At 28.8% G+C, this 27,437-nt stretch overlaps 3 protein-coding genes and 1 long non-coding RNA gene across 7 annotated transcripts; all 4 read left to right on the top strand.

The window, feature by feature from the left end:
- The first annotated feature begins 549 nt into the window (after positions 1-549).
- LOC115706524 (uncharacterized) lies at positions 550-3,193 on the top strand. 4 transcript variants are annotated; one of them, XR_004009599.2, is made up of 4 exons: positions 552-1,162; positions 1,285-1,556; positions 1,641-1,706; positions 1,896-3,193. It is a non-coding gene; the product is annotated as an uncharacterized LOC115706524 (long non-coding RNA). The 4 variants fall into 4 exon arrangements; XR_009684960.1 differs by having other exon boundaries at positions 553-1,162; positions 1,622-3,193; XR_009684959.1 differs by having other exon boundaries at positions 556-1,162; positions 1,641-3,193.
- Positions 3,194-7,486: 4,293 nt separating this feature from the next.
- Positions 7,487-9,741, top strand: LOC133028966 (ankyrin repeat-containing protein NPR4-like). Its single transcript, XM_061105483.1, has 2 exons — positions 7,487-8,184; positions 8,780-9,741. The coding sequence occupies exons 1-2, from the start codon at positions 7,585-7,587 to the stop codon at positions 9,626-9,628; spliced, it is 1,449 nt and encodes a 482-aa protein (XP_060961466.1). The 5' UTR covers positions 7,487-7,584; the 3' UTR covers positions 9,629-9,741.
- A 10,928-nt stretch (positions 9,742-20,669) lies between these two features.
- On the top strand, positions 20,670-22,613 carry LOC115718124 (uncharacterized). The gene is made up of 3 exons (XM_030647087.2): positions 20,670-20,710; positions 21,641-21,668; positions 21,921-22,613. The coding sequence occupies exons 1-3, from the start codon at positions 20,670-20,672 to the stop codon at positions 22,611-22,613; spliced, it is 762 nt and encodes a 253-aa protein (XP_030502947.2).
- An 83-nt stretch (positions 22,614-22,696) lies between these two features.
- Positions 22,697-23,272, top strand: LOC115718130 (17.6 kDa class II heat shock protein-like). The gene is made up of 2 exons (XM_061105774.1): positions 22,697-22,802; positions 22,863-23,272. Exons 1-2 carry the CDS (start codon positions 22,697-22,699, stop codon positions 23,270-23,272), a joined length of 516 nt encoding a protein of 171 aa, XP_060961757.1.
- Positions 23,273-27,437: the final 4,165 nt, after the last annotated feature.

Consider the following 27,437-nt stretch of genomic DNA (forward strand, 5'->3'; position numbering starts at 1 on the left):
TAAAAATATTTTCACTTTTTAATTTTAAAAACAAAAAAACTGATTAAAAAAGTGTTACCAAACGCCACCTAAGGTTATGCTAACCTTACCTAATTTTATTTTATTTTTTATTTTAATTATTTATTTATTATTATTATTATTATTATTATTATTATTATTATTATTATTATTATTTTATAATAGTATTAGAAGAATAATTGGTTGGTAGGAAAATATTAATATTGATAAGAAGTGATTATATGAAAATATATATATATAGAACATTTTTTAATGGGTAATACCCATTGATGGGAACTAAAAAAAATTAATAAGGTAATAATCTAATAACCTTTTATGGCAAGTTTCTAACAATTATGTTTTTAAAAAAATTATATTTATTTTTTATAAAATTGGAAATAATAATTACAACTAATAATTTGAAAAAAAAAATTATAAATTATTTTTAAAAATTAATTAAAATTACTACTTTATTATTTTATGAAATTGTGAGTTTATTAATAATTTATTATTGTAAAACTAAAAATCATTTACATGTATGGGTGTACTCTTAATGGGTATTACCCATGAATAGGTATTTAATTATGGACCGTTAGATTTAATCAAATGGATGATATTTTAAGTTATTAATAATTTTTTAAAAATTAATATTTTTTATTTTGACCTGTGACCTGATGACATGGCAGTCATCTTATTTTTCAAACTCCATTTTTTCCCTTCTCATTCTCAAGTGAATATATTATAATTAAAAAAATCAAATCCCTAATACTCACAAATCCACTGTAAGCATAATGGAGGAAGAACAGAAAAAGAGAAAGAAAATCAAATTATTATCAATGTGGCAATTGTCTTTCGGAAGAATCAATATTATCAATTTTCCCATCTACCTCCTTTTTCTCCTTCATCCACCAAAACGTCTTCCTGTCCTTCTACTCAGAGTAAAACTCATCAGACCAAAGGAGAACAGAAGGGCATTGAGGGGGGAACCAAACGACTAGTGTACAAGCAGGGCATCGAATGGTTTGAGGGAAGCGTTGGGGAAGTTTAAGGAGACAAATTGAGTACCCGAGGATTGCGTCGCTGTCGTAGTTTTGTAAGCAAACTGGGCATTTCGGTAGCTCCATCATCACCGACCACCACCACGACCCTCTTTCGTCATTCAATTGTATGTAATGTCTCTTTAGTTCAATAGTATTAGAAGTTCTATTTTTTTCTATTTGGTTGAATCAATTATTGTTTCTATGGTTACATCTGAACATTTTTTATTTTATAATAATGATTCTATAGAAAATTTAGTGATTCTGAATTCGGGTTAATGAATTCTTTCACTCGCCTCCACATCCGCCGCTCCTCGCGACTGCGATCGACCACCAATGGCTTTTACGGCTTTAATCCTTGAAACCCTACAATATTTCAACGATGATGGTTCCAGACTCAAAATCTCACCAACAGTGGTATGTGCGACTTCGATCCTTGAAACTAAAAGGATTTCACCAACATATAAGTATTATGTATATTGGTGATTCCCTTTGCCTTTGCCACTGGCAAAATGATTAGAGGTATATGCCATTTTTTTTTTTTTTATGAATGTTTGCCATTTTCTTTTCTATACTTCAGTGATTAGATTTTCATTTGAGTTTCAGGACTTTTTCATTTATTTGAAAATGCTTTACTATATGAGGATTGTGATGGTGTTCATGATTGTTGAGGTGATAATATATGTATTTTCTTCATAATTTTCAATTTTTTGTAAATTATTTCTATTGTAGTAATAGTCTTTCATTGCCTTTTATCCTTTGAATAATAAAAACTTTGAATATGGATTGTTCAGGTTCACACTTCATTTATCTGCTTCTTCCATTCATACTGATATTGATTTTGATATGATTTTTCTTTAGGATGGACTTGTTTCACAGCGACCCATGTCAACTTTCTTCAGATTTGGAAATTTAGAATCTGGGTTTTTTAATTTGTTGCAAAATTATCCAATATAGGTTATGATGCCACTAAATTTGTAAATTATTGGATGAATTTTTAATTTTCTCTTAATTATTGCTATTATGTTTTTGTGTTTGTTGGGGAATAACTTCCATGGTTGTTCTTTATCGTGTTTCAAGATGGATTGGATGTAATTAGAATATTTATGATCAACATTCTTCTACTATATATCTTTGCCAAAGTATCATTTTTTTTCTTTTTGGTTTTTGCTTTCTTTAGATGGAAACTAAGAAGGTGAAAGTTTCCTTTAGTTTTTGATTACTCATTTCTGTATCACCCACTAACTAGTATTGTTTGTTTTATAGAGGGAGCAAGAGAAGAATCACTTCTTTTGGTTTTATGAGATTTGTTTCTGTATTAGCCACAATGATATTTTTCCAATATAGATTGTTGGATAAGAGTCATTAGACATAATTTTTTTTAGTGCAATTGGCCGCACTAATGGTCTTTCTATCATTTCACGGGGAACAATATCGTCGTCCTCACAAGTGATTTCGCTTGTTGTCACTGAAAGTTGAAGATCACCATTGTCATAGATTGTTGTCCTTTCAAAATATAAAGTCCAAAACCAGTATTCATAAAAGCAAAAAAGAAACGTGTGCCTTAAAACATAAATAAAATTCCAAAAAGATACATTTGTAACTAGATAAGAAAAAAGTATGAACAGTTCTTCACGTATTGTTTCCATATTCATAGTTTGGTCACGTGAATACATGATATGATTTTTAAAGGCAAATTCCCAACATTTTCTTTCAAATGAATAGTGCTTGTTTCAATCTTAGTGAAACTGGTTTTCTGAAAATGTGAGGTTAAGAAAAAGTTTCGGTCCCCTAAGCATTTTACTGATAGTATAACGACATTAGTCTTTTGTATCATCTGATTTCAATTGTAATTCAAAATGTCTCATAAGCCCTCAGAGACAAATTTAGAGACCCCATTAACCACAAAGTTGGGTTGGCAACCAAAGGTACCTACGAACAACCAATAGTACAAAAATCCTTGTAAGAGGAAAAAATTATTATAGCTACTAACATTTTCCCTTCTAGATGTAGCTATGAATTTGAAATGGATGACGGATTTTGTTACAAACTATTTTTATACAACACAAATCATAAAAGTACAAAGATGTCCCAAGCGAGCTTCCTAGATTTCTTGCTATACAACAAAGTTGCACTAACAAATACTAGACGAGTCTAAACAGTCATTTACAGCTCATTAACACAGAGTTGATTAAGTGCATAAGAAGGCGAATGTTGTTGATATCTGAAGCTGAAGTGGTAGATTGATTGTGATGATATTCAAGTGTTTGGTAAACTTTTTCAAAGATTGGCCGGACATGCAATGCAATCAAGGGATCCGTTGGATTTATGGCCATGTGCCCACATTCGTCATCCATGCCAACTTTCTCGACATGTCATTGTTTATGTCGCATGCCAATTGTTGGAGAAGAGCCAAGACAACTCCTTGGCTTAATGGCAGCGGGCACCAAGGACATGATTCCCGGTAAATCAACTCCGAGAACACAACCAAGAAACTATGGAAACATCACTTACGTGGAGGGCTCGTAAATGCTTCCTCAAATTTGCGCTCGCCGATCAACCTTGATAATTCCTTAATAGGATCAACCTATGATTCCGCCATTTCATGTACACTTAGAAAGTGGACCATTGCTCAACCGTGTTGTCAAGGAATTCGGGCCCTTTTGAGCTAGCACCCGCAGCCGCAAACGCCATCGGTTACATAGGCCTTCAGCTAATTCTCCACTTAAGGTTCGAGTGATCATTGATGCTGAATTAATTACATCCCTCAGAGCAGCAGCTAGTGGAGAATGTGTGGACTCAAATTGCTGCTGAGTACCACTTGTATGTTTAACAAGCCCTTTCACGAAATGCATCATCAACATGATATACCGCAATTTATCGTAACGAAACAACATAGACTTGTACCAAACATACTGGCACTGTAACCAAACAAAATCTTTGCAAAACATAAAATACTAAAAAGATAATAGGTGCTCCCTACAAGATATTGAACCTGAAACCTCATGGGAGTGAACCATAAACATAATTATTCAGCTCTACCTTGTGCATACCTTGCTTGCAACTAAAATCAGACACCTATTCTTGCAGAACAATCAAGACTTTGTTTGAAACATTAATAAATGCATAAATCAACCATGAAAAATGAAAAATTGAGTCAAGTAAATAAATGGTTTATCACACAGGCAACTATGTCAGTATTAAGTTTTGTATTCTCTTTCTCACATACACAATTTTGTAATATGGTCTTTTTATATATGTAATAAGAATACAGTCAATGATTAAGTGAATAATAGTGTTATCTCCTTATCTACATTTTTATATCTTTTTTCGTCAGAAACAAAATTATCATATTAATACAGAAAATTGTGTAGGAAATGCAACCAATCATAGTTAAATAATGTCTCATCTAAAGAAGTACTAATCATGTAAATTTCTTGGCCTAAAGTCACCTATTGAGGATTCTCAAAGAATGTTGAAATGAAGAAAATTTGAGTTTTTTTTTTCCAGCTAGAAATAAAGTAAAGCAACACACAAAGGCTATAATTCAGAGGCAGCAAAGCATTCACAATCTTTGAATTTATAAAAGTTGAAAATAAAAATCACAAGTTTTGTAGAGAACACACGAAGTTTTAAGGCTGAAAACAACATACCTGAATTGCTAAACTGTTCCCAGCATGTTTCCCTCCACTTATAACAGTGAAACCAAGGAGTCAAATTGGTTTTTCCAGAAAGATCAGCAATGTGTTTGAAGAATTGAACTCTGACATCATCTTTCAAGTAAATAAATGGATAATGAAAATCGAGGATTGGTTTGAAAGATGACATTTTTAAGCTTTCCGTATAAACAAAACACCGATAAAAATAAAAATCCCCAAACACCCACACATGGAGATACCCAATTCATAAAAGTAGGATTCCAGTTTCATCAAATACACTATAATAGAGCTAATGCTTTTTCATGGTTATAGAAAAAAAGGGGATTGTGCGGGTTGTACCTGAGATCCTTCTCGTCGAAGCTAATGGCAAGCTTTATTCTTAAGAACCCTCTTCTTTCTGTGGAGTTTTCGAGACGAAACGGCCGAATACGTCGTTCGACCTCTTTTCCCAGCTTGTGTGTGCTGAGAAATTTTATAATAATTTAAGTAAAATAAATTATAATTATTAAAATCATTATTCTTTATAATTAAAAAAATAAATAAATTAAAAAAAAAATTGTTGGTAACCTGTAATAGTAGGTCACCAAATTGCCACCTAATCAGTTTTTTTAGTACCCATTAATAGGTATTACCCATTTAAAAATCATCCTTACATGTATATTAATGTGTTTTTTTTATTAGTAGAATAAGAGCTTGATTGTGGAATCCAATTGTTTTAATATTATTCATACTCTTAAAAATAAAACGCTACAATACTTCTTAGTTCTTACTTAGACTATCATTGTTAGAGAAATATTATTATCATCCAATGATTTTTTTGATATTACCATGCATCATTTTCCTAGAATAACTAATGAGGTGTTGTTTACTATTTATATTTTTAGGATTGGAAGATGATAATCTTGTCTAGGGGTCAAATATAATTTTTTGTGTTGAAATTCTTGTGTTGGCAATTGTCATTATTCAATAATGTTTATGACACTTTTTTCTTCCTTCATTTTTTTTTTTTGTTAAAATTTTCTTCATTGGTTTTGTTCTTATAGATTTTGGTAAGCTCAAGTATTTTAAAAAAAATAAAAAACATATAAATAATTGTTAATTATTATGAAATTAAAGATTTTAGGTTTAGAAAAAAAATCTTATACATTTTATATGTACTATATTTTAAAGCTTAAAATTATTATTTTTTTATTTTTCAGTAATGCAATTTAGAATTCTAGTTTGAAAATTTTTTATAAAAAGATAAATATACAATTTTTTTATTTTTAATCTTTAAAATGATTTTTATTAAAAAAAATAGTTTGTTAGTTTTGTTAGTGTATTTTATTTTTTAAATAACAATTCCATTTATAATTTATTTCTATTAATAGTTTTATCTATTTTAGGAATATAGAGAATAACAAAATAGGAAATATTAATTTTTTAATATTTAATTAATGATTATAAAACCATTAGATATTTGATCCAATGGTCAAGAATAAAATACCCATGCATGGGTAATACCCATTAAGAGCATACCCATATATATATATATATATTTGTTTAATTAAAGTATACAAGTCTAATTAAAGTAGTTTTAATATTTTTTTCTTTTCAATTTAAATATTATTAAGGTATTTATTATGTATAGCTGTATAACTTTTAAAATTTTGAAAAAAATTAGAAAAGTTATTTTATATACTATTTTTTATTTTATTTTTTTGATTTACCGTTTTTGTTGCTTCGGTTGTTCTGTTAGTTACTCTGGTACTTTCTATGTGAGTTGTTATGTAAATTTTAATTACGTTTTAAGTTACTCTGTTGGTTGTTATGTAAGTTTCTATATTAATTTTCGTAAAAATATAAAAAAATATTTTAAAATATAAAAATAAAAAAAAAACTCCAAAAAAATTCGACATAAATAGTTTTAATATTACTTTTTCTTTTATTGTTTTCTATGATTATGAAAAAAATTATAAATATGTAGTGTAGTAAACTGTGTTCAAATTCTAATTTACCTATTGCAAAACAAAGACAAATTTTGTTGTATAGTGAGGAAAACAGGTCTTTTATAATATTAATAGTTTTATTCTTTATATAATTAAAGTTAGTAATTAAATGCATTTTTATAATACATGCAATTTGAATTAACTCTATTAATTAAACTCTTTTTGCATATATGCTTATTGAGAAGTGTCACTGTCAATTTTTTATTACAATTTTAAAACTGACCTCTATACCCAAAAATATGTATGTCAGAATATTTATTTTTTAAAAAAATTTCATGCCGGTATTCTTATAGTTACAACACTATTCTTGTAATTTTTTTTTTAAAAAAAATTCAAATAATTTATGGTGTTAAAAATAAATTTAAAATTTTTTTAAACACGTGTATAGTAAATTAGAATATTAAGAATTCAGTATTGTAAATTATTTAAAAAAATTTTAAAATTTATAAAATAATATCATAACTATAACAAATATTATTATAAAAAAAATATTCTAACATATAATTTTAGACACAAAAATTAAGATTGTAATTACAAGTCCTCATCCACTACATCAAATAAATATATTTCTTTCCTACAAAATAATTGATATCGACCAAATTACAAGGTCGTTTTCATTGATAGCTTTTGCTTTTTAAAAAGTAGCTAGTGGTGTCGCTATTAATATTTACAATACTATCATCACTTTTTTAATATATCTATAGATATATATATAGACATGCTTTTGGCAACTAGCAATAAATATATATTTATATAGTAGTGGGGCAGCTGAAATTACTATGTAGAAATTGACTAATCTTAACTAAAATATGTGTATATATAGTAGTAAAGATTAGTAGAGAACTAACATTTCATCAAGTAAATTACAACTTTCTTCAACATATAGTTTTTATAATCAAAACCATGGAGAAAGTGTTTAGTATGCTTTATGAAGCTGCCCAAGAAGGGAATGTGACCACTTTAAGGCAACTTCTTAAACAAGATAAATTGATTCTCGATCGACGCATTGTTATCAACAATAATGGTTTTTCGGAGACTCCTCTTCATGTGGCAGCTATGCTCGGCCATGCAGATTTCGTCAGAGAAATCATCACTTGCAAGCCTGAGCTTGCGAAGGAGGTTGACGCATGGCACTCCACGCCATTGCACTTAGCAGTGGCAAAAGGTCACCTTGAGACCGTCAAAGTACTACTTATGTTGGTTGACGATCGCAAAAATTTGTGCTCTGCTTGGGATGGAGAGGGAAGAAACTCTATGCACCTTGCAGTTATGAGAGGGCGACTTGATGTGTTGAGAGAGCTACTCAAAGTGGCTCCCGAGGCAGCTCGAATCAATTTGAAGGATCGAAATGAGAACATTTTGCATGTTTGTGTGAGGCATAATCAGTTGGAAGCTCTAAAGCTTTTGGTGAATGTTATGGATGGTGATTACCAATTTGTAAATGCCAAAAATGATTATGGTATGACAATTTTGCATTTAGCAGTGACTTATAAACAAATTGAGGTAAGTATAAAGAGTATTTTTTTTTGGAACGTTGAATGCTTAAAAGGAACAATATTTATAAGTATATTTTTTATGTCCACGAAATTTTAATATATAATTATATATTTTTTTTAGTTTAGTCATTTTTCATACAAATTTTTTGATATTATATATCTTTGTATGTTTTACAATTTAGTACCTATATTTTGATATTTATGCCCTCACTCTTATAATATTTTTTTTGAATTTCATATTATATATCTTTGTATGAAATTTTTGTCTGCCACTAATTACTACAGGGTCAGCTCTAGGTTAAGGTGGGTTAGGCCTGTGTTTAGCTCATTTAGCTCACAGACCCAAAAAAATATTTTTATTCCTTCGAAAAATACACATAACTATTATTTTTTTCATTTTGAAAAACCACATTTTTCTTAAATAATGGCCCAAAAAAATTATTTTTCCTTAGGCCTACTCAAGTTCAGGGTTAGTCCTGCTATAATTAGTTGTGTTAAAAGTTTGGAAGATACAAAATTATACATTCAACTATATGCATGATTTGTTTCACTAATCAAAGTTTACTAATACTAACATTTTTTTGTTGTCTTTTATTAACCAGACAGTAAAATTTTTGGTAACAAATACTAGAGTTGAAGTGAATGCCACCAACACAAACAAATTCACAGCATTTGACATCTTAGCAGAGAGTCAACGAAGTGAAAAGGACTTTGATATTTCAGAGTCTCTTCGATCAGTAGGAGCTTCACAAACCATAAATCAATCTTTACTTACAAAGAAACATATTCATGATCATGGTACTAAAAATGACGAAAGTAATAGTAACAACCAAAAAGAAAATCAAGAAGATGAAACAACAAAAATGACTGAAAGCTGGCTAAGTAGAAAGCGAGAGTCGCTAATGATTGTTGCATCCCTTATTGCCACAATGGCTTTCCAAGCTGGAACAAATCCTCCAGGAGGTCTCTGGCAAGACAATAGTCCCTCAAAATCAATATCTCAGGTCACACAACACGACACGATAATAGCTGACTCTCCTTCTGTATTCGATCATCTAGCAGGAGAGTCAATAATAGCTTGTTATAATGATAAAAAATTTATGTACCATATTTACTTATTTTGTAACACGGTGGGATTTGTTGGATCATTGAGTATAATCTTGCTACTCGTCACAGGCTTGCCTTTTTGTCGAAGATTTTGGATGTGGATTCTTACAGTGATTTTGTGGTTGACTATAACGGCTGTGACACTTACATATGTAGTCGCCATATGGGTTGCTGCTCCAAGCAAAGAAACGCGCATTGTTGAGGATTTGCTTTACTTCTTCATATCAATTTGGGGTGGAGTTATGCTTGTTATTGCAGTGCTTCATACGATTCGTCTTGTTATAAAATTGTTTAAATGGTTGGGAAATTTTATCCTAGGAAGAATAAAGAGATCATGTGTATAGTTATGTTAGTTAGAGTTGGCTTTATCTTTGTGATAGACTAAGTATAAGCTTGGAATGTTTGTATTTTGCTTATGGATATTTTATAATAAAAATTAATTAGAAAATTTTCTCCCAAATTCATAAAAATTATTGAAAGTGCTAGATTTAAAGACTTTTATTAAATTCTTTATATTCCCACTAATTAATTAAATAATTAAGAGTTCTTATATTGCCAAAAAGTAATTAAGTAATAAAGAGTTCCATAAACCAAATAGCAAAGTCATTTTCTTCATGATAGCTTTTGCTTTTTTCAAAAGTGGTGCCATTAATATGCTATTACAAAATTTATAATTATCATCACTTTTTCTAATATTAGATCCTTATTTTTATGGGATTTGATTTAAAAGAATGAGAAAATTGTTAGATTCACATTTAAATTCATACTGATATTATTTTAGACTAAATGTATTCTTTCTTCCTTATAAATAGTGAGGTTAATTGACTATTAAAGGGACTTTTTTGGGATGCACTTTGAAAAGAGAAAATATTTTGTAAATATTTGTAACATTTTAATGAGATATTAAAAAACTCATATGGTCGGACTTTGTGATCTTAATATTCTTTTACAAGCAATATAACAAAAAAAGAAGTAGGTTGTTACCGTTGAAAGGGATCGAACCTCTATTATTTTCGCGTGTCGTTTCCAGATATTCATAATCTTTATTATTATTCAATTACTCATATTATCGTTTTATTGACTTCACTTCGTTGACTAGAAATAAGATTAACTGTATATTTTAAGGAATTGTATGCATAAAGTTAATTTGATGATTTTAATTGTAAAATTATTTTAATTAAAAATATTTAATTTATTTTAATTTATGCTTTCAGATTTGGAGTAGAAATGATAAAATTTTAAGTGAATAAAAATTAGACTCTACACCTTTTTTATATTGTCTTATTTTATTTTTATCCTTTTATTTTAAAGTCTATCATTTTTATTTCTTTTTTTAAATATTATACCAATTTTGCCCTTATCACTTCAAAATACTCTACATGTAACTCTCTCATGTTAGGGCATTTTGGGTACAGTACATATAAGAAGATGTATGTTTCAATTAAATATAAATTAGAGGTAGATTTGGTTAATTGATAAATAAAAGAGGTATGTTTCAATATGAATGATGAGTAAGAAGCTCAATTGGTGGAAGCCCAATTAATAAAAATGACTTGTTGTCTTATCAAGCCCAACTTCATCTACCCTCATACTTTTTGGGAAACTTATAAAAATACTGGAATTTGGGTTAACTTTGACAAAAATACTGTCACACAGAAATCTTTACAAAAATACTGTATTTTTGTAAAACACTTGTAAAACACAAAGCAGAACAGCTCAAAACAACAGTAGAACACCAGTAAAACACTAGTAGAATACCAGTGAAAACTTAACACAGTATACTACAGTATGAAACTTATAAAAAAACACAGTAAAAAAGTAAAAAATACCGTCTGGCAATATTTTTGTAAAAAAAATAGCAAAAGTTAGTATACCATATAAATTTCCCTACTTTTTTTCCAGTCAACTCAATCTTTAAACATTCTCATTAGTAGCCCAATATTAGTTAAGGATGACACTCCAAAAGTATGTGACTATTTTTATTTAGTTTGAAAATATTGTTTACAAAATTATAAAATATAATAAATTTCAATTGCAAATTTGTAATTAATGTGCAATTGATGTGTACATTAATGTGCACACTCTCAACACATTAATTTGCATAACACATAATACAAACATTCAAAACAATACTCAAAATAAATAAAATTCATAGCATAATATTCATGACTCAAAGTAGTTATTTTTCTGTTCCTTTTTTTTATTAATAGAAAAATCATGTGATGTAAATTTTTTTCCTACCTTCTAGTTTTGACAATTTTGAAACCACCTGCCAGCTATAGGAATTTTATATCTTATTTTGTAGTAATTGGGTCATCGGTATAAAATACTTTATAAGAGTTTCATATTAGAATATTTTATTTATGGAAATTATTTTCTAATTAAGGAAATGATTTTCTATTTAAGGAAATAAATAAATAATTGATTTTCTGTTAAATGAATATTTTATATTCATTGAATCTGGACAAAATCAATTATGTAATATTCTATATATGGTCAGATTTCTATATTCATTACCTGATTTGATTTCCTGAATTAATTGTCAAAATATTCTGACAATTAATGTGGCACAGATACTGATGGAGTATCTCACCTATAAATATAGGGTCTCGGTCCCCGAGCTCCTCACTCATTCTGTTCATAACAGCAAATTCCATCTAAAGAGAGTTGAGAGAGCGAGGAAGCCCGATTACCCATGGTAGTCAATTTCCTTTGCAGATCAAAGCTTATGTGGGTTTGAAGCTCAAGATTCAATGGCTGGAGGTATTTCGATCCTTGTTCATAGTGTATATATGTTTGATTAATTCCGCACTTAATACTTAAACATATACATTTCAGTTTATACATATAAATTGTCTAACAGTTGGTATCAGAGCAGTTTTTATCTCTGCCTTGATTTTAGTTTGAGTTTTATATATATATACTCGTATATACAGTGTTTATATATATATATTTAATTCAGTGTTGATATATATATTTATTTTCGTTTGTGTATATATTTATATATTCATATTCATTCAATCCCAATTATATATATACATATATATTTTCATACATATATACTTGTTTATTCATTCAGTTCATATATATATTCATATACATATATATATATATTTTCTTCATTTCATTACGTATATATGTTGTATATATATATTATTTATATATCTAAATGCTATATACAAATATATACATATATACATTTCATGTTTATATATATACATACAGTATTTTTATTTTTCTGTATATATATGTATATATATTTATATATATATTGTATATGTATTAATACATTCATATATTAATATAGATTGTTCTAAGCATGAAAATCCACTTTAAAAAAAAAAACAAAGAAATCTCAAAATTATTTTTTCAGAAAATTTTGGTGATTTTTAAAGTCTTTGTTTTATGTATTTTCGATGCATAAAATCTATATGAATGTCTTAATTTTTGCATTTAGATTCATTTGGAATTGATTTCATGATTTTTGGAAGTTTAAGGAAATTTTATCATGTCGCTTATGGCAGTGTATTTTTCAAAAAAAAAAAAAAATAAAGGGAAAAAATTTTGATTTTTTTTTTTATATATTTTTTTATTTATTTGGAAATATAAATTATTCTCCTATTGTTAATTTAGTCAATAAATTACATTCATTAATTTCCATTTTTAATTTAATACATATATTTAGAATTAATATGTTATTTAGTATAAACTGAAAATGGAAATTTGTTTTAATATGGTAATTAATTACATGATTTATTTAGGCATGTAATAATTGTGCAATTTGTATAATTGTGCATTTAATTATTTATTACCAAATTTATGTAATTTATTGTTTAAATTAATAAAATTTGAAAAATCTGCCATTAAGTATAGTCTTTAATTTTGCATTTAATTCATTCCATATAATTAATTGTACTAATTTGTATAATTACCTTATTTATACAAATTAATTATTAGTATAAATATTTAAGATATTATATGGTCATAAATGCATAATTAATTATATATTATGGAATTAAGCATTTAATTTATTATCATACAATAATTGTATTAATTTGTATTTATTTGGCAAATTTATGTTTAATGCAATTAATTTAGATTTGTATGATTTAAATGCTATACATAAATTCTTTTTATAGTGCTAGATATATTTAGAAATATTCAAACATTAAGATAGGTTGAATATTTTATATAGCACTTCATAAAATTATTCATAAAATATTCATAAAACTTCCTAAAATGAATAAAATATGAATAAAATGTAAGTAATTTTGTGGTTTGACATAAGAAAACATGAATTTGGGACAAATGCTCATATCTAGAACGGTTTTTAATGATCTTGGACGACCACACTAGGAGCATTAATCTCAGTGATTGTCTACTATGTTAATAACGAAATTACTTTTAGGTAGAGCCCAATACCTAATGTCAAAGTGAAAATATAATTTTATATAATTAGGGAGTAGCCACAGCATCCTTATTTGTATAAAATTATATATTAATTAAAATTCACCTTAATGGACATAACTTGTAATTAATTATATAGGTATAATAATTTTACCCCACAGGGATTTTATTATGTTTGTATAATTAATTAGGATAATATGTTAAATTAAGTTCTCTTAATTTACCCCACAGGGAGTTATGGGGATTTAATTTAATAGTGTTATCACAAATTTAATTAAAGATAGATAATAAACCTTCATTTTCCAAAACTAATTGTTTAATTAAATCTATCATAAAGTTCATCTAATTTTATTAAATTTAAAATTTAGCCCACAGGCAATTTTGGATTTAGTAAAATTTTAATCTTCAGTTTATACTTTGGTGTCTAGTGAACCACATAATTTTAAATAATTAGGGAGTAGCCACAGCATCCTTAATTATATAAAATTATATACATTAAGTGGATTAAGATCACATAATGGACATGAATTATGTGAACATAATAATCTTACCCTACAGGGATTTTATTATATTTACATAATTAATATATTAAATTAAATTCTCTTAATTTATCCCACAGGGAATTATGTAGATTTAATTTAATAATTTTATAATAAAGTATAAAATTTTGAAACATTTATAAATAATTAAGTGTTTCATACATTTCATTGAGATAGAAATATTAAACTTTAAGTTTTTCATAAATTGTGTAAATCTATCATAATCTACATCTAAATCTAATCTTATTAAATTAAAAATTTAGCCCACAGGCAATTTTTGTTTAATAAGATTTCATATGTAAGCATGTTTATTCATTGGTAAAAACATGATTCATTTAAACCTCAAAACTATATATGTAATTTTATTACATCACTATTTATAAATTTCTTCCATACCAGTAGAAATTTCCAAAAAATTTATTCTGATAACTTAATCTAAAATGTACAGTTTTTACTGTATAATTAAGAAAAATAAATCACACTTTATTATCACCAATAAATTTTAATTTATTGTGTATGAATTCATTCTAATATAGTTAATGTGATTATTAACACATAGTGGATTATTTTAGATTGTTATTCCACATTCATAAATTTCTTGCAAGGTTTACAAATAAACCTAAGAAAGTCGATGCTTGTGAGCAAATCTTATCCACAGACAAGATAAGTTCTCACATTTAGAAGTTTAAGGAACAAGCAATATAGTAGTGGCTTTGTTTTAAAATTGGCAAAGACCTTTATGTTCCAAGATTCTATTGAAACTTGATTTAGACACATTAAGAGGTCTTTACTACAAATGATGTCACTCATAAAGATATGCAAGTTCAATCTGACAATAAGAAATGTGTTATTAATAAAGAATTCTTCTACATTATAGCACCAAAAATTATGGAACATATCTCCATAAATAGAATAAATGTTAGTAAATGGTGGGGGATCTTCATTACACTAGATTTTACTAACTTTATTTAGAACTTGTGTGAATTTCATTAAGAATATGTATTCCAACAAGTCAAAATCGGTGCATACTAGAATTCTATCACATTAGAAATCATACAAGTCAATTAATTTTGAAGACATGGACTCAAATTTTGCATCTCTTTTTTAACGATTACTCACATAAATAATTTTTCTACAAAAGTATAGATTTATATGTTTCAAAGATATTTAAATCTTAAGTAGAGAAATGATGCATTTTGCATATTAAGATAGTGAGATCAAATATAAAATGGAGAATACTACATTAAAATTCGTGAGTATGGATAAACTCCCAGTCTATTTGCAAAGTTTCTTTAAAAGCATGGGTTCATTGCCCGATACATATGCTTGGTACACCTAAATTATAGTGTGTAACAGATTTAAGAAACTAAGCATTTTTTGGACATGGGGTGGAGCCTACATAGCAAACTCCAATCTTTCCTAAATCCTTGTCTATTGATACTCAACAATGGGGTGTACATATCGAATCGTGTTCTAACCAAAGTTGTTTCTCAAACATATTTTGAGTTGTGATAAGGTTGAAAACCGACTTGATAACATGTACACATTTTATAAATACCCATATATAGTTAGAGTACAATTGTCAAAGAAAAGATCTGGGCCCTAAACCATAAATGAGCATATTTCATTTGAAAAGCTATAAGGTTTAAGGGTTACATATTTTATTATCCATCTCACAACACTAGAATTGTGGAATTAAGAATTGACTTGATCAGTGGGAGTGATCAATCTAGGAACCTAGTTTCCGAGAAAGATCATTCATATTTTCTCAAACTTCCACCTCAAGTGTTAGATTAATTATGATTCACAACAACCCTTAAGATTACTGGTTATTGAGAATTCATAACTAATCATTAATAGTCTACAAGTCATTGATAAAATTCTAATAAGTTATGTTATTTAGTAATTGCTTATAATTTCTAAAATAACATGCATGTTGAACCATTTGCTCTTTTAAGAGTTTGTTGGTCCATCCTTAAGATGACTTATTAGAACAATAAGATCAATGTTTTCTAGTGATTACATTTTGTACAATAAGAGTTCAACTACAATATTAATTTGAGACACAAATTAAATTATAGAATGATAAAGAATTGAAGTTGTAGTACAACATGCCATGAATGAAGAAATGAATATGTTAAAGAGCAATAAAGTTTATCTTTAGTAAAGTTGCCTAATGGGGTGGAGAACATTAATTAAGCATAAGTTTTTTTCACCAATATTCATTAGGCAACATTGAGAAACATAAAGATATAAAAGAATATTCATTGCTAAGAAGTTCATTTTTGAAATAAGAATCAATAATAAAGGAGATTTACATTCTCACTTGTTTTTATAAAAGATTCTATTATAGACCTTGGCATTTGTTGCTCGTTTCAATTCATTAATCAGTTCCAAACAGTGAACTAGAGGAGAAGGTATACAGATTGCCATAAAGATTTTCCTCTAATAACTGGTGAACATATGCAAGCTTAAAGTGTCTACTTATAGATTAAAACAAACATCTCACAAATTGGTATTATATCATCTTTTCCTTTAGGTTTGAAAAGAGAATTATGGAAATAATTATATACCAGAAGGTTAGTGGGAGTAATATTTGTTTTATACGTAGACAATATGTTACTTGCAAATGATGATAAAAGTTTTCTATATAAGTTGAAATAATTCATATCTCAAATTATTATTTTGAGATAAGGAATATAAATAATATATATAATTTTAATTAATTAGAGAGTAGCCACAGCATCTCTGATTAAATAAAATTATGTATTATTCATCAGATATAACTTTATCTTTAAGTGTGATAAATTCAACTCGAACCAGCATCTGAAAAATGATCTGGAGTGAGAATAAATTAAGAACATTCATTTGCTTCTATTTTAGAAGCCTAATGTATGCCTAAGAGTCTGAATAAGACTTTGCATTACATTTGTTTCAGGATCGTTAAGTAGTATCAGAATAACTAAAGTTAAGACCACTTTATTCTTCATACAAAGTGATGAGGTGTCTTTAAGATACTAAAATTATATTCATACATATTTTGTTAAGATGAATTGACCATCTGGAAATATAGTTAACCAATTAGATTCTAACGCACTTCACTGGTTATATTGATTCACGTAAGTCAATATTTTATTACATCCTTAAGATTACCAGTAAGTTATATTGTAGAGAATCTTGATTGTTATTTCCACTATAGAAGTCAAATTCATTTATTGTTTTGAGGATACATCTCGTATGATGTATTATAGAGTTTCATAGTAGGCCTAGAGTTCAGAATTACAGTTTCATTAGGCCATTAAGAAAATTTTGCGATAAATTCAGCTACAATATTTATGGCTAATAACTCTAAGAGTACTAGTCGAAGCTAGCATATCGACATTAAGTATTTAGCCATAAAAAGGCGTGATAAGTGGTCATTAATCACGCAAACTGAATTGGGTGATCGCATAGATCCTTGACTAAAGGCATGCCGCAACACAAATTCAAGGATCATAAAGTAAATATGGGATTCAGTTAACCCATATGCAGTTTTTTTATTTGTACAACCAAAAATTATTTTATGAAACTCTAATTTCGATATTTTCTCATATTTATGTGCACCTTAATTTCATCTGAGAAAATTATCGTAAGAGGACTTGAATAAACATAAGGGTTAGGGTTTATTCGCTTAAGTACATTGCCACATAAAGTACATTGTTATATAATAAATATATCGTAATACATGGAAGATAATACTCGACTTATAATGAGGACATGTCGCTATGATTCGTATGTTTATTATATAATGAGGAACGTTTGGGTTTGAATATTTTAGTTTAAATGCTGACCAAGTGGGAGAATATTAGAATATTTTATTTATGGAAATTATTTTCTAATTAAGGAAATGATTTTCTATTTAAGGAAATAAATAAATAATTGATTTTCTGTTAAATGAATATTTTATATTCATTGAATCTGGACAAAATCAATTATGTAATATTCTATATATGGTCAGATTTCTATATTCATTACCTGATTTGATTTCCTGAATTAATTGTCAAAATATTCTGACAATTAATGTGGCACAGATACTGATGGAGTATCTCACCTATAAATATAGGGTCTCGGTCCCCGAGCTCCTCACTCATTCTGTTCATAACAGCAAATTCCATCTAAAGAGAGTTGAGAGAGCGAGGAAGCCCGATTACCCATGGTAGTCAATTTCCTTTGCAGATCAAAGCTTATGTGGGTTTGAAGCTCAAGATTCAATGGCTGGAGGTATTTCGATCCTTGTTCATAGTGTATATATGTTTGATTAATTCCGCACTTAATACTTAAACATATACATTTCAGTTTATATATATAAATGTCTAACATTTCAATCTTATTAAGGATAACACTAATAAGAATCAAACATAATCTCTCACAAATGACTTGCGGTGGAATTCAAATCCTTAACTCATACAAATAAAAATGCCAATAAAAAAAAATTATCACTACACCACACAACACGTGCTACTCATTACATAAAATTAGCACAAAATAATTAACTTCCTCCTCAATCTCAAATCAAAGCTAACACAACATGAAAAAAAGGAACATCATTTCATACATTCTTTCTTACAAATTTTTGTGAACTTCCATCATTAGAAAAATAAATTTAGTAATTTTTTCAAATTTCGTAGTAAAAAAGAAAAAGAGAAAAAATAGAGTATTCATTTATAATTTAAAAAAAAAAAAAGCAAACAAAATCAATTACATAAAAATAGAGCTAAATAATTGGTCTTGTAGTGTATCATATTATGTTATGTGATTTATTTATGCTTGATGATTGTACATAGAGGAGTACTTCACATTTTGAGGCCCTTATTTAAATAAGTTTTCTTCTTTAAGATTTTAATTAATATTATTATGATAAATATTATTCATTATTGATTTTGTTGTTATTGTAGGAAATTTCAAAACTATTCAAGTAGAAGCAATAAATTTGATGGTAGCATTAACTTGGACTTTTATGGAAGACTACAAGTTCATGTCGAAACTGTAACATTAATAATGTTAGATTTATCATTGAAGTGAGACTTTTTCCCAATTCTGTAGAATTTAATTACTTGATTTTGGGCTCTCAAAGCTTGGGCAAAATATAACTAAATAGACAAAATAATAATTTTGTAATTTTTTTCTCGTAAAGAAAAATACAGACAAATTAAATGGGTAAAATAATAATTTCACTTAGGAACTTTCAACTATGTTCTTCACCATTCTAGAGTCGATAGACAAAACCATTCTGCGTTCACCTGATCACTCTACTAATCTCCAGAACACTCTCTTCCCATTCCTATATATACAAATATATTTTTATATATATATATATGGAAGAGGTTTCAATGGTTACATTTTTATTGTAACCATCATGGTTACATTTTTTTAAGTCATTGGATTACTATTTAATGGTTGTGATTAATTTGGAAATTAAATAAAAATAAATAAAAAATAACTTGTAACCTGAAAGTAACCTAATTATTTATTTCCTTATAAAACTTTAATTAAGATTAATTATATTTTAAAATTAAATTAATTATAATTATTAATTAATTTTTTACAATTTATTACTATATAAGGATTTTTTAGCAATTTATATTTTTATACTTAAATTATTTAAAATTTTATAGCAAAGTTTTTTATAATTTAAAATTATACACATATAATTTCATAATTTAAATTTTATTATACTTGTAATCTTAATTTTAAATTATTACACATAATTATTTAATTTTTTTATTTAAATATTTAAAAAGTAAAAAATGAAATAAGTTGAAGGATTTTTTAAAAAAAAAATGGCTGCACTTGTTATCGATTGATTAGCTTGAGGCCTCGATCATACTTAGTTCATATAATTGTAACAAAATAATTAAATATCATTTAAAAATAGTTAATTATTTGAAAATTTATTATAAGAAGAGAATTTTAATTTGTGTCAAAAGAAGTTTAATTTTTGTAAGAAAAATAATTTTTTTTGTAAATATTATAATTAAATGGCTTAATTATTAAAATAATTCAAGTAAGGATTTAAATATAAATATTAATTACTAAAAGAGGTCTTGTTAAATATTTAATTAATTATGTTAAGAAAATAGTTAATTATAATTAATAATTCTAAAAAAGGAATGTCTATTTAATTAATTATTTTAAGAAAATAGTTAATTATAATTAATTAAATCTAAAAAAGGAAAGTCTACCTATTAGTAACCTGCTATTACAGGTTAAAAAAAATGTAACCATATGGTTACAATAAAAATGTAACCATTGAATAGTCACCCATATATATATATATAAACCATTCTCACTGATTCAACTAATATCAAACACATAACACTCAAAAAAATTTTTTGGTGGAAGTTCTTTTGGTCGCTTCAACTCCCTCCAAAGATTAAAATCTTTGCCTGGCGGGTAATTCATGACGCTCTCCCAGTTGCCACAGCCCTTGTCCGAAGAAAGGTAATAACTGATTCAACATGCTCCGTCAGTCGACAAGCCTGGGAAACAGTTGGCCACGCCCTCTTTGGTTGCAAATATGCTAAGAGTGTTTGGAGATCCTTGAATATACAATTCGATTGGCATGCTAGCTCCTCCATGAAGCAAGGTGATTACTTACATTTCCTTTTAACAATCCATTCTACCTTTGAAATGGAGCAAATCTTTTGTAGGAATTTTCTTGGTGAAATTCCAAGAATGCCCTACACCAACTTAAGTATATAGTCAAAAACGACAGGGACAAAAAATGTCCCAGAATAATCAATTAAAACCAATTGATTCAAACGACAAAGAAACTCGGTCGTTTCTTCCCACACGACAATGGAACTTGTCGTTCCTTACCTGCACGACAGATCATTTGATCAAAACGATTTGTCGTTCTCCTTCGAATAAAACCAAGAGAAATCAGAGCTAACCCTAGCTCATTTCTCTCTTTCGAACCTTCGAGAGTTCTCAGACTCTCTCTCTCGTTCTCTCCTTTCTCTCTGGTTCTCAAACCCTAGAACCAGAGATCTTACTCGATCTCTTGATCGATCTCACCCAGAAAACTTCCCAGAAACACCATACAACACACACACACACACAAAGTTCAAACCAAACAGTAGAGTTAGAAAGAAACAAACACCAGAAATTATAGAGGTTCTCCCTAGAAATTTAGGGGTACGTCCTCTGATGAGCTCGCCTTGAAGATCGACCTCAGATCTTGCACTATATCGAAGAAATATTACATCAGGTGAGAAATCCAAGTCACAGATCGACTGGTATTTCTGATATGTTCTCTCTTTTTGTTTTTCTGTGTTTATCTATCTATTGTTTTTTCTGTTCTCACTCACTGACTCTCTTTTCTTTCTTTGCATGAACTTGGAACAACGTTTGGAGCTGAACAACTTCCAGATCTGGAAACCTGGGCTCTGGTTTTCTGGTATCTCTCAGCTGAGAGATTGGTAAGGCTCTAGATCCCTTTATATAGATGTAGTTTAGGGTTGATCAAGGTCTGGGAGTTAGTTACAATTTCGGTTGTAACTAACTACCAGATCTTGATCCACTAGAGGCGAAGCCACATAGGATCTGGTCTGGTTTTATTTGTATTTTTATTCTCTTCTTGTAAACTGTATTAATAAGTGTGACAGGGGGGATCTAAATTAACATCTTTTGTATCCTTTGGTCTATTTAGACTGAAAGAAATAAAGTCGTTCATGGTCAAATCGCAAAACCAGCTGTTGTTACTGGTTCTTCTGCTGTTATTTTACTCCAGAATTTTCAAGCTACTAATACAAAATATCAGCATGTCAAACCAGCTGTTGCGCCAAGCTCTTCCACTGCTCCTGTGGCTGCTGCTTCTTCCTTTACTTCTTCGGCTATTGCTGCATCTCACACACGATGGAAACCACCTGCTGCTGGCCTTCACAAACTAAATGTCGATGCGGCTGCCAATGCATCAACAAACACAATTGGCTTGGGTGCAGTTGTGCGTAATGAATTTGGTGAGGTGATTACAACAATTTCAATGCCAATGAAGGGCAACTACTTGTCACATGAAATGGAAGCTAAAGCATTGTTTTTTGGCTTAAACATGGCTTTGCAACACCAATTGCCAATTGATTGTGTGGAAACTGATGCTTTCTTGGTCTCTAATGCTCTACGAGCTCCCTTCAATTCAATTTCATCTTTTAGTGATTTAATTGTAGATGTAATTAGTCTCTTATCCTTTTTGCCAAATGTATGTATTTTTCATGTCAAACGTGATGCCAATATGGTTGCTCATGGGTTGGCTAAACATGTGTTAGGGGTGGATGAGGCTTGTTTTTGGTTAGAGACTATCCCTCCTCCTATTTACTCTGTTGTTGTAAACGAAACTCTTTTCTAGTTTATAATAACAAGTATCTTTTCCTCAAAAAAAAAACACTCAAAAAAATCTCAAACACACAAAGCTTCAATCTTTGTTCTTCAATGGATTTCACAAACAACAACAACAACAACAACAACAACAACAACAACAACATCAGATTAATTTCCCAACCCCTCTTCTCAATCCTCGAAAACATCTTAGAATTCCTATAAAATTTTGACAACCACTCTTCCGCCGCCGTCACCGGACCCGGTGTCGGTGTCGGTGCCGAAAAGTTTCAAAACAACAACCCAACCAGAGCTTATGTGAGAGATGCCAAAGCCATGGCAGCCACCCCATCTAACGTGATCGAGTATGCTGATGCCTACGCTATTGTGGTGGACATGCCCGGAATTAAGCCTTCTCAGATCAAAGTTCAGGTGGAGGACGACGGTGTTTTGGTGGTTGCCGAAGAACGGCGAAGGCCGGAGGGTGAGAATGGTGGTGGTGATGGAGTTAAGTATTTGAGGATGGAAAGGAGAGTTGGGAAATTTATGAGGAAGTTTTGTTTGCCGGAGAATAGCGACAAAGACAATGTCTCCGCCGCTCATAACGACAGAATTTTGACTGTAACTGTTCGGAAAATTCCGCCGCCAGTGACTCAGAGACCTAAGACCATTGAGGTCAAGGGTGCCTAAAATTATTAGTAATAATAATAATTTTTAATAACTTTAAATCACAATATTTATTTAATTATTAAAATTTTATAATAAAATTATAGTTTGGTATAGTAGGTATATTATGAATTTGATTATTATTTGAGTAATTTATTGTATAAATATTTTAATTTAGTTTTTAATTATAAATTAAAATTTAAGTTTAATTTTTTACAGTAATTTTAAAAGTATAAATATTTAATTATTAAATATTAAATAAATTATCACGTGACAATCATTGATTTCTTTAGGTTATTAAATTTTTATTTTTATTTAAAAATGAATTTAAATATACTAATAAAAAAATAACACTTAACAGTCAAGTAACTACAGAAATTCTAAAAATATAAATTAAGTATTATTATTGTAAAAAATCTAGAACCGAAGTAAATTTAAATATTAATATTGCAAATAATTTTTTATTATTTTGAATTTTTCTTTTTTATTTTCATTTAATAATAATAAATAATTATTGTTGTTGTGATAGTTAGGATAGTTAATGAATGTATTTATGTATGTTTTACTTCTTCATATCAATATATTTTAAAAAAAAAATAAGTTTATGGCAAATTAGTCTAAATGTAATATCTTAAATAAAAGTAACATACTTCTAATTATTCAAATTATACATTAAGTTTTACATATTTAATTTAATTCAATAATTATTCTAATTAATATGAAAAAAAAATAGGCTGAATAACATTAATAATAACAATCTCACCAAAACCCTTTTTTTTTCTTTTTTTTTTTAATGTGAAACTCACCAAAACCTTCTTTGTTAATTTTGTGAAAGTGAAAAGTTTGTTTTAGGAAAAAAAAATAATTATGTTTTTCTTAAAGGGAAATAAATGTGACAATTAAGAGTAATTAAGTGTTTGGTAGATACTGTAACGTCCCCGCTTCAAGCCTCTATTGGGCCCTTACACCCACGGACTAATGGCTCTTATACACGAGTACGCCACTCTGGCTGCTTCCTGGATTGATGACTGACCCTACCGACCAACACGAGTGTTTTCAGCGTGCTTTGTCCTCACTCGCACGCATCTTGGGAAAACTTCCCAAGAGGTCACCCATCCTTGAAATTGCTCCAGGCCAAGCACGCTTAACTGTGGAGTTCTTTCATGATGGGCTACCGAAAAACAAGATGCACCTTGTTGATATAGGTAGTACCAATCAATCTATTTAAGCTCTCTTCAACTGTGTAGTCCCATACCTACACAGTCTCAGAATCATCCTACTTGACCTTCCCCAGGCGATGTGGGATTGCACAGCTTACCCGGTATTTCCCCTTACGGATCACGGGACTACTAACTGTCACAATCACCCCCCCTTACGGGGTCCGACGTCCTCGTCGACCACACTTCCGGCTGGGTCAAGGCTCTGATACCATTTGTAACGTCCCCGCTTCAAGCCTCCATTGGGCCCTTACACCCACGGACTAATGGCTCTTATACACGAGTACGCCACTCTGGCTGCTTCCTGGATTGACCCTACCGACCAACACGAGTGTTTTTAGCGTGCTTTGTCCTCACTCGCACGCATCTTGGGAAAACTTCCCAAGAGGTCACCCATCCTTGAAATTGCTCCAGGCCAAGCACGCTTAACTGTGGAGTTCTTTCATGATGGGCTACCGAAAAACAAGATGCACCTTGTTGATATAGGTAGTACCAATCAATCTATTTAAGCTCTCTTCAACTGTGTAGTCCCATACCTACACAGTCTCAGAATCATCCTACTTGACCTTCCCCAGGCGATGTGGGATTGCACAGCTTACCCGGTATTTCCCCTTACGGATCACGGGACTACTAACTGTCACAGATACATACATTATTACTCATCACAAAAAGTGTCATGTCTTCTCAAATATCTCTCACTCTCACATAAATTCTTCTTCTTCTTCTTCTTTCTTCTCTTGTACAAAAACTCCAAAGAATAATTTGATATGATCATATTATATTATATATATGTGTATATATTATCATGGGATTTTCTCTTTTTCTACAAGAACTTATTCTCTTCTAATTCTATCTTGTATTTTTTTATCATAATTATGGTTAATAATTTTCTTTTTGTAAAGTTTATTATTGTTATTAAATATATTGTATTTTTCTAAAAAAGTGTTAGGCACAAATACAAATAGACTACATTGGGAGCACCGTACACCTCACTTTTTCACAAATAAAATGACAAAATAAAACAATTCAAAAACAAATTCCATTTTCTTATAGAAAAAATATATATATATTCAATACTCCAATCTCAATAATAAAAATCTCTTCTTTTCTTTTCTATATTAATAAAACAATAATTAATTAAATTTGACAATTAATAACATTAAATTTAGTTCAAAATATGTCAAATTTTAAATATTAAAACAGGACAATAAATCAGAAAATTACATTGTATACCCATTTTACTTTACATATTTTAATTTTTATCTTTATTTATATATTCTTTAAAATATACCCACTTTTATAAACAATGTTCCTATTATACCCTTTAAATTAATGTAAATTATGTGTTAGACTTAAGTGGAGGATGAGGATATAACTCACTCACAAAAGTAGGTATATTTTAATAAAACTAGATAGATGTTACGTGTCAAGTCACGTATGTTAATTTTATTTTAGTTTTTAATTTTTTTAATATTATAATTTTAAAATTAATAATATTCAATGTAGTGATAATCATTGAAATTTGAAAGCATAATAATGATTTAAATAAAAACAAAAATTACTATTATGCTTTGTAATAGTAATTAAAGAAATATTATTAATCGTCAAATTTAAAACATTCAAAACATTCAAATTTAATTTAAACTATCAAAACATTCAAATTATTATGAATCTGGTTAAACTATCAAAACATTCAAATTTAATTTAAAATAATATTTAAAATTTAACTAATTCTAAATATCAAAATTTAAAAATAATTTTTAATAAAAAAATCAACAATATGAACAAATTTATTATTAATTGCAACACTTTAAGTGGATTAATTATATTTAGGTTTAACTAACTACATGGAGGCTGACCCTTTACGTGTCAATATCTAATAATTTGTTATTTTTTTTTATTTTAAAAAAAGTCACCCAATAATTTCTCATAAACCAAGAATTTTGTTATATAGCCACATTTTATATAGAATAGATATAATTTGAAAGTGTTTTTGATTAATAGATACAAAGAGAGGTATTCATCAACTTATCCCACAACAAATTGAGATAGTGTTTAAAAAATTATGGATAAATTATACACAATTGAAAAAATCCAATAATTAATTGATAATAATCTCCAAATATTTTACTTTTTAGTTTGATCAAAAATCATGTAGGGTAATTTTTTGCATTTAATATTAATTTTATTATTTTAATAATAATTTTATATATTGATATCAAAGCAATTAAAAATGGAGAGAAGAAGAAGATATTAGAGATAAGAATAAAAATATCACAAAAGATAATTTAGTTGATTGTCATGAAAAACCAACTCTAAAAGAGACTAGTGGTACATGGAGATGTGGAACCCACCTCTCAGCAAACCCCATCTGGGTCAACATAGCACAAAGATAAGACCATTCAACTCTATTGTATGCTTTATTCAAGTTGAGCTTCAAAGCCATAAACTATTCCTTACCCGTCTGCTTCGGCTTCAAATAATGAAGTACTTCAAACTATACCATGATGTTATCAGTAACTGAGCGCCCTGGAATGAACACACTTTGACTTTCAAAAATCACATCCTCGAACAATACCTTCAACTTATTCGCTAAAACCTTCGAGACAACTTTAGCAATGACATTGCACAACGAAATCGGCCTCAACTCATTCATCTACTCATGACATTTCTTTTTAGGAATCAAAACCGTCTCCACTACATCGTTCCCCACAATCCCCAAAACTTTTAATAGAAAGTTGGGCCCTCAGTGATTTATCTAAATGCACCTGAAAGCTTTACTTCATCCATACTAACCGGTCGAAGTAGCATGTCATTCTGCTCTGCCCCAATCACCGTAGGGATACACGAGAGCACCTCACCCCACTCTGATGCTTCTAATGTGAAAATAGCCTAAAAATAATTTACCATAACATCACCCAAGTCATTTTCTCACGTGATCGAAACCCCATCACCATTTTTCAAACAAGAGA

This window comes from Cannabis sativa, chromosome X (genome assembly GCF_029168945.1).
Source record: "Cannabis sativa cultivar Pink pepper isolate KNU-18-1 chromosome X, ASM2916894v1, whole genome shotgun sequence".
In the NCBI taxonomy this organism is placed as follows: domain Eukaryota; kingdom Viridiplantae; phylum Streptophyta; class Magnoliopsida; order Rosales; family Cannabaceae; genus Cannabis; species Cannabis sativa.

What these genes read in the sequence shown, in the direction of transcription:
- LOC133028966 (XM_061105483.1), top strand. Translation starts at nt 7,585, where the DNA reads ATGGAGAAAGTGTTTAGTATGCTTTATGAAGCTGCCCAAGAAGGGAAT. An exon ending in TGACTTATAAACAAATTGAG is followed by an intron (nt 8,185 to 8,779) that starts GTAAGTATAAAG and finishes TTTATTAACCAG; the next exon opens with ACAGTAAAATTTTTGGTAAC.
- LOC115718124 (XM_030647087.2), top strand. Translation starts at nt 20,670, where the DNA reads ATGACGCTCTCCCAGTTGCCACAGCCCTTGTCCGAAGAAAG. An exon ending in CAGCCCTTGTCCGAAGAAAG is followed by an intron (nt 20,711 to 21,640) that starts GTAATAACTGAT and finishes AACAACTTCCAG; the next exon opens with ATCTGGAAACCTGGGCTCTG. An exon ending in ACCTGGGCTCTGGTTTTCTG is followed by an intron (nt 21,669 to 21,920) that starts GTATCTCTCAGC and finishes TGGTCTATTTAG; the next exon opens with ACTGAAAGAAATAAAGTCGT.
- LOC115718130 (XM_061105774.1), top strand. Translation starts at nt 22,697, where the DNA reads ATGGATTTCACAAACAACAACAACAACAACAACAACAACAACAACAAC. An exon ending in CGAAAACATCTTAGAATTCC is followed by an intron (nt 22,803 to 22,862) that starts TATAAAATTTTG and finishes TCGGTGTCGGTG; the next exon opens with CCGAAAAGTTTCAAAACAAC.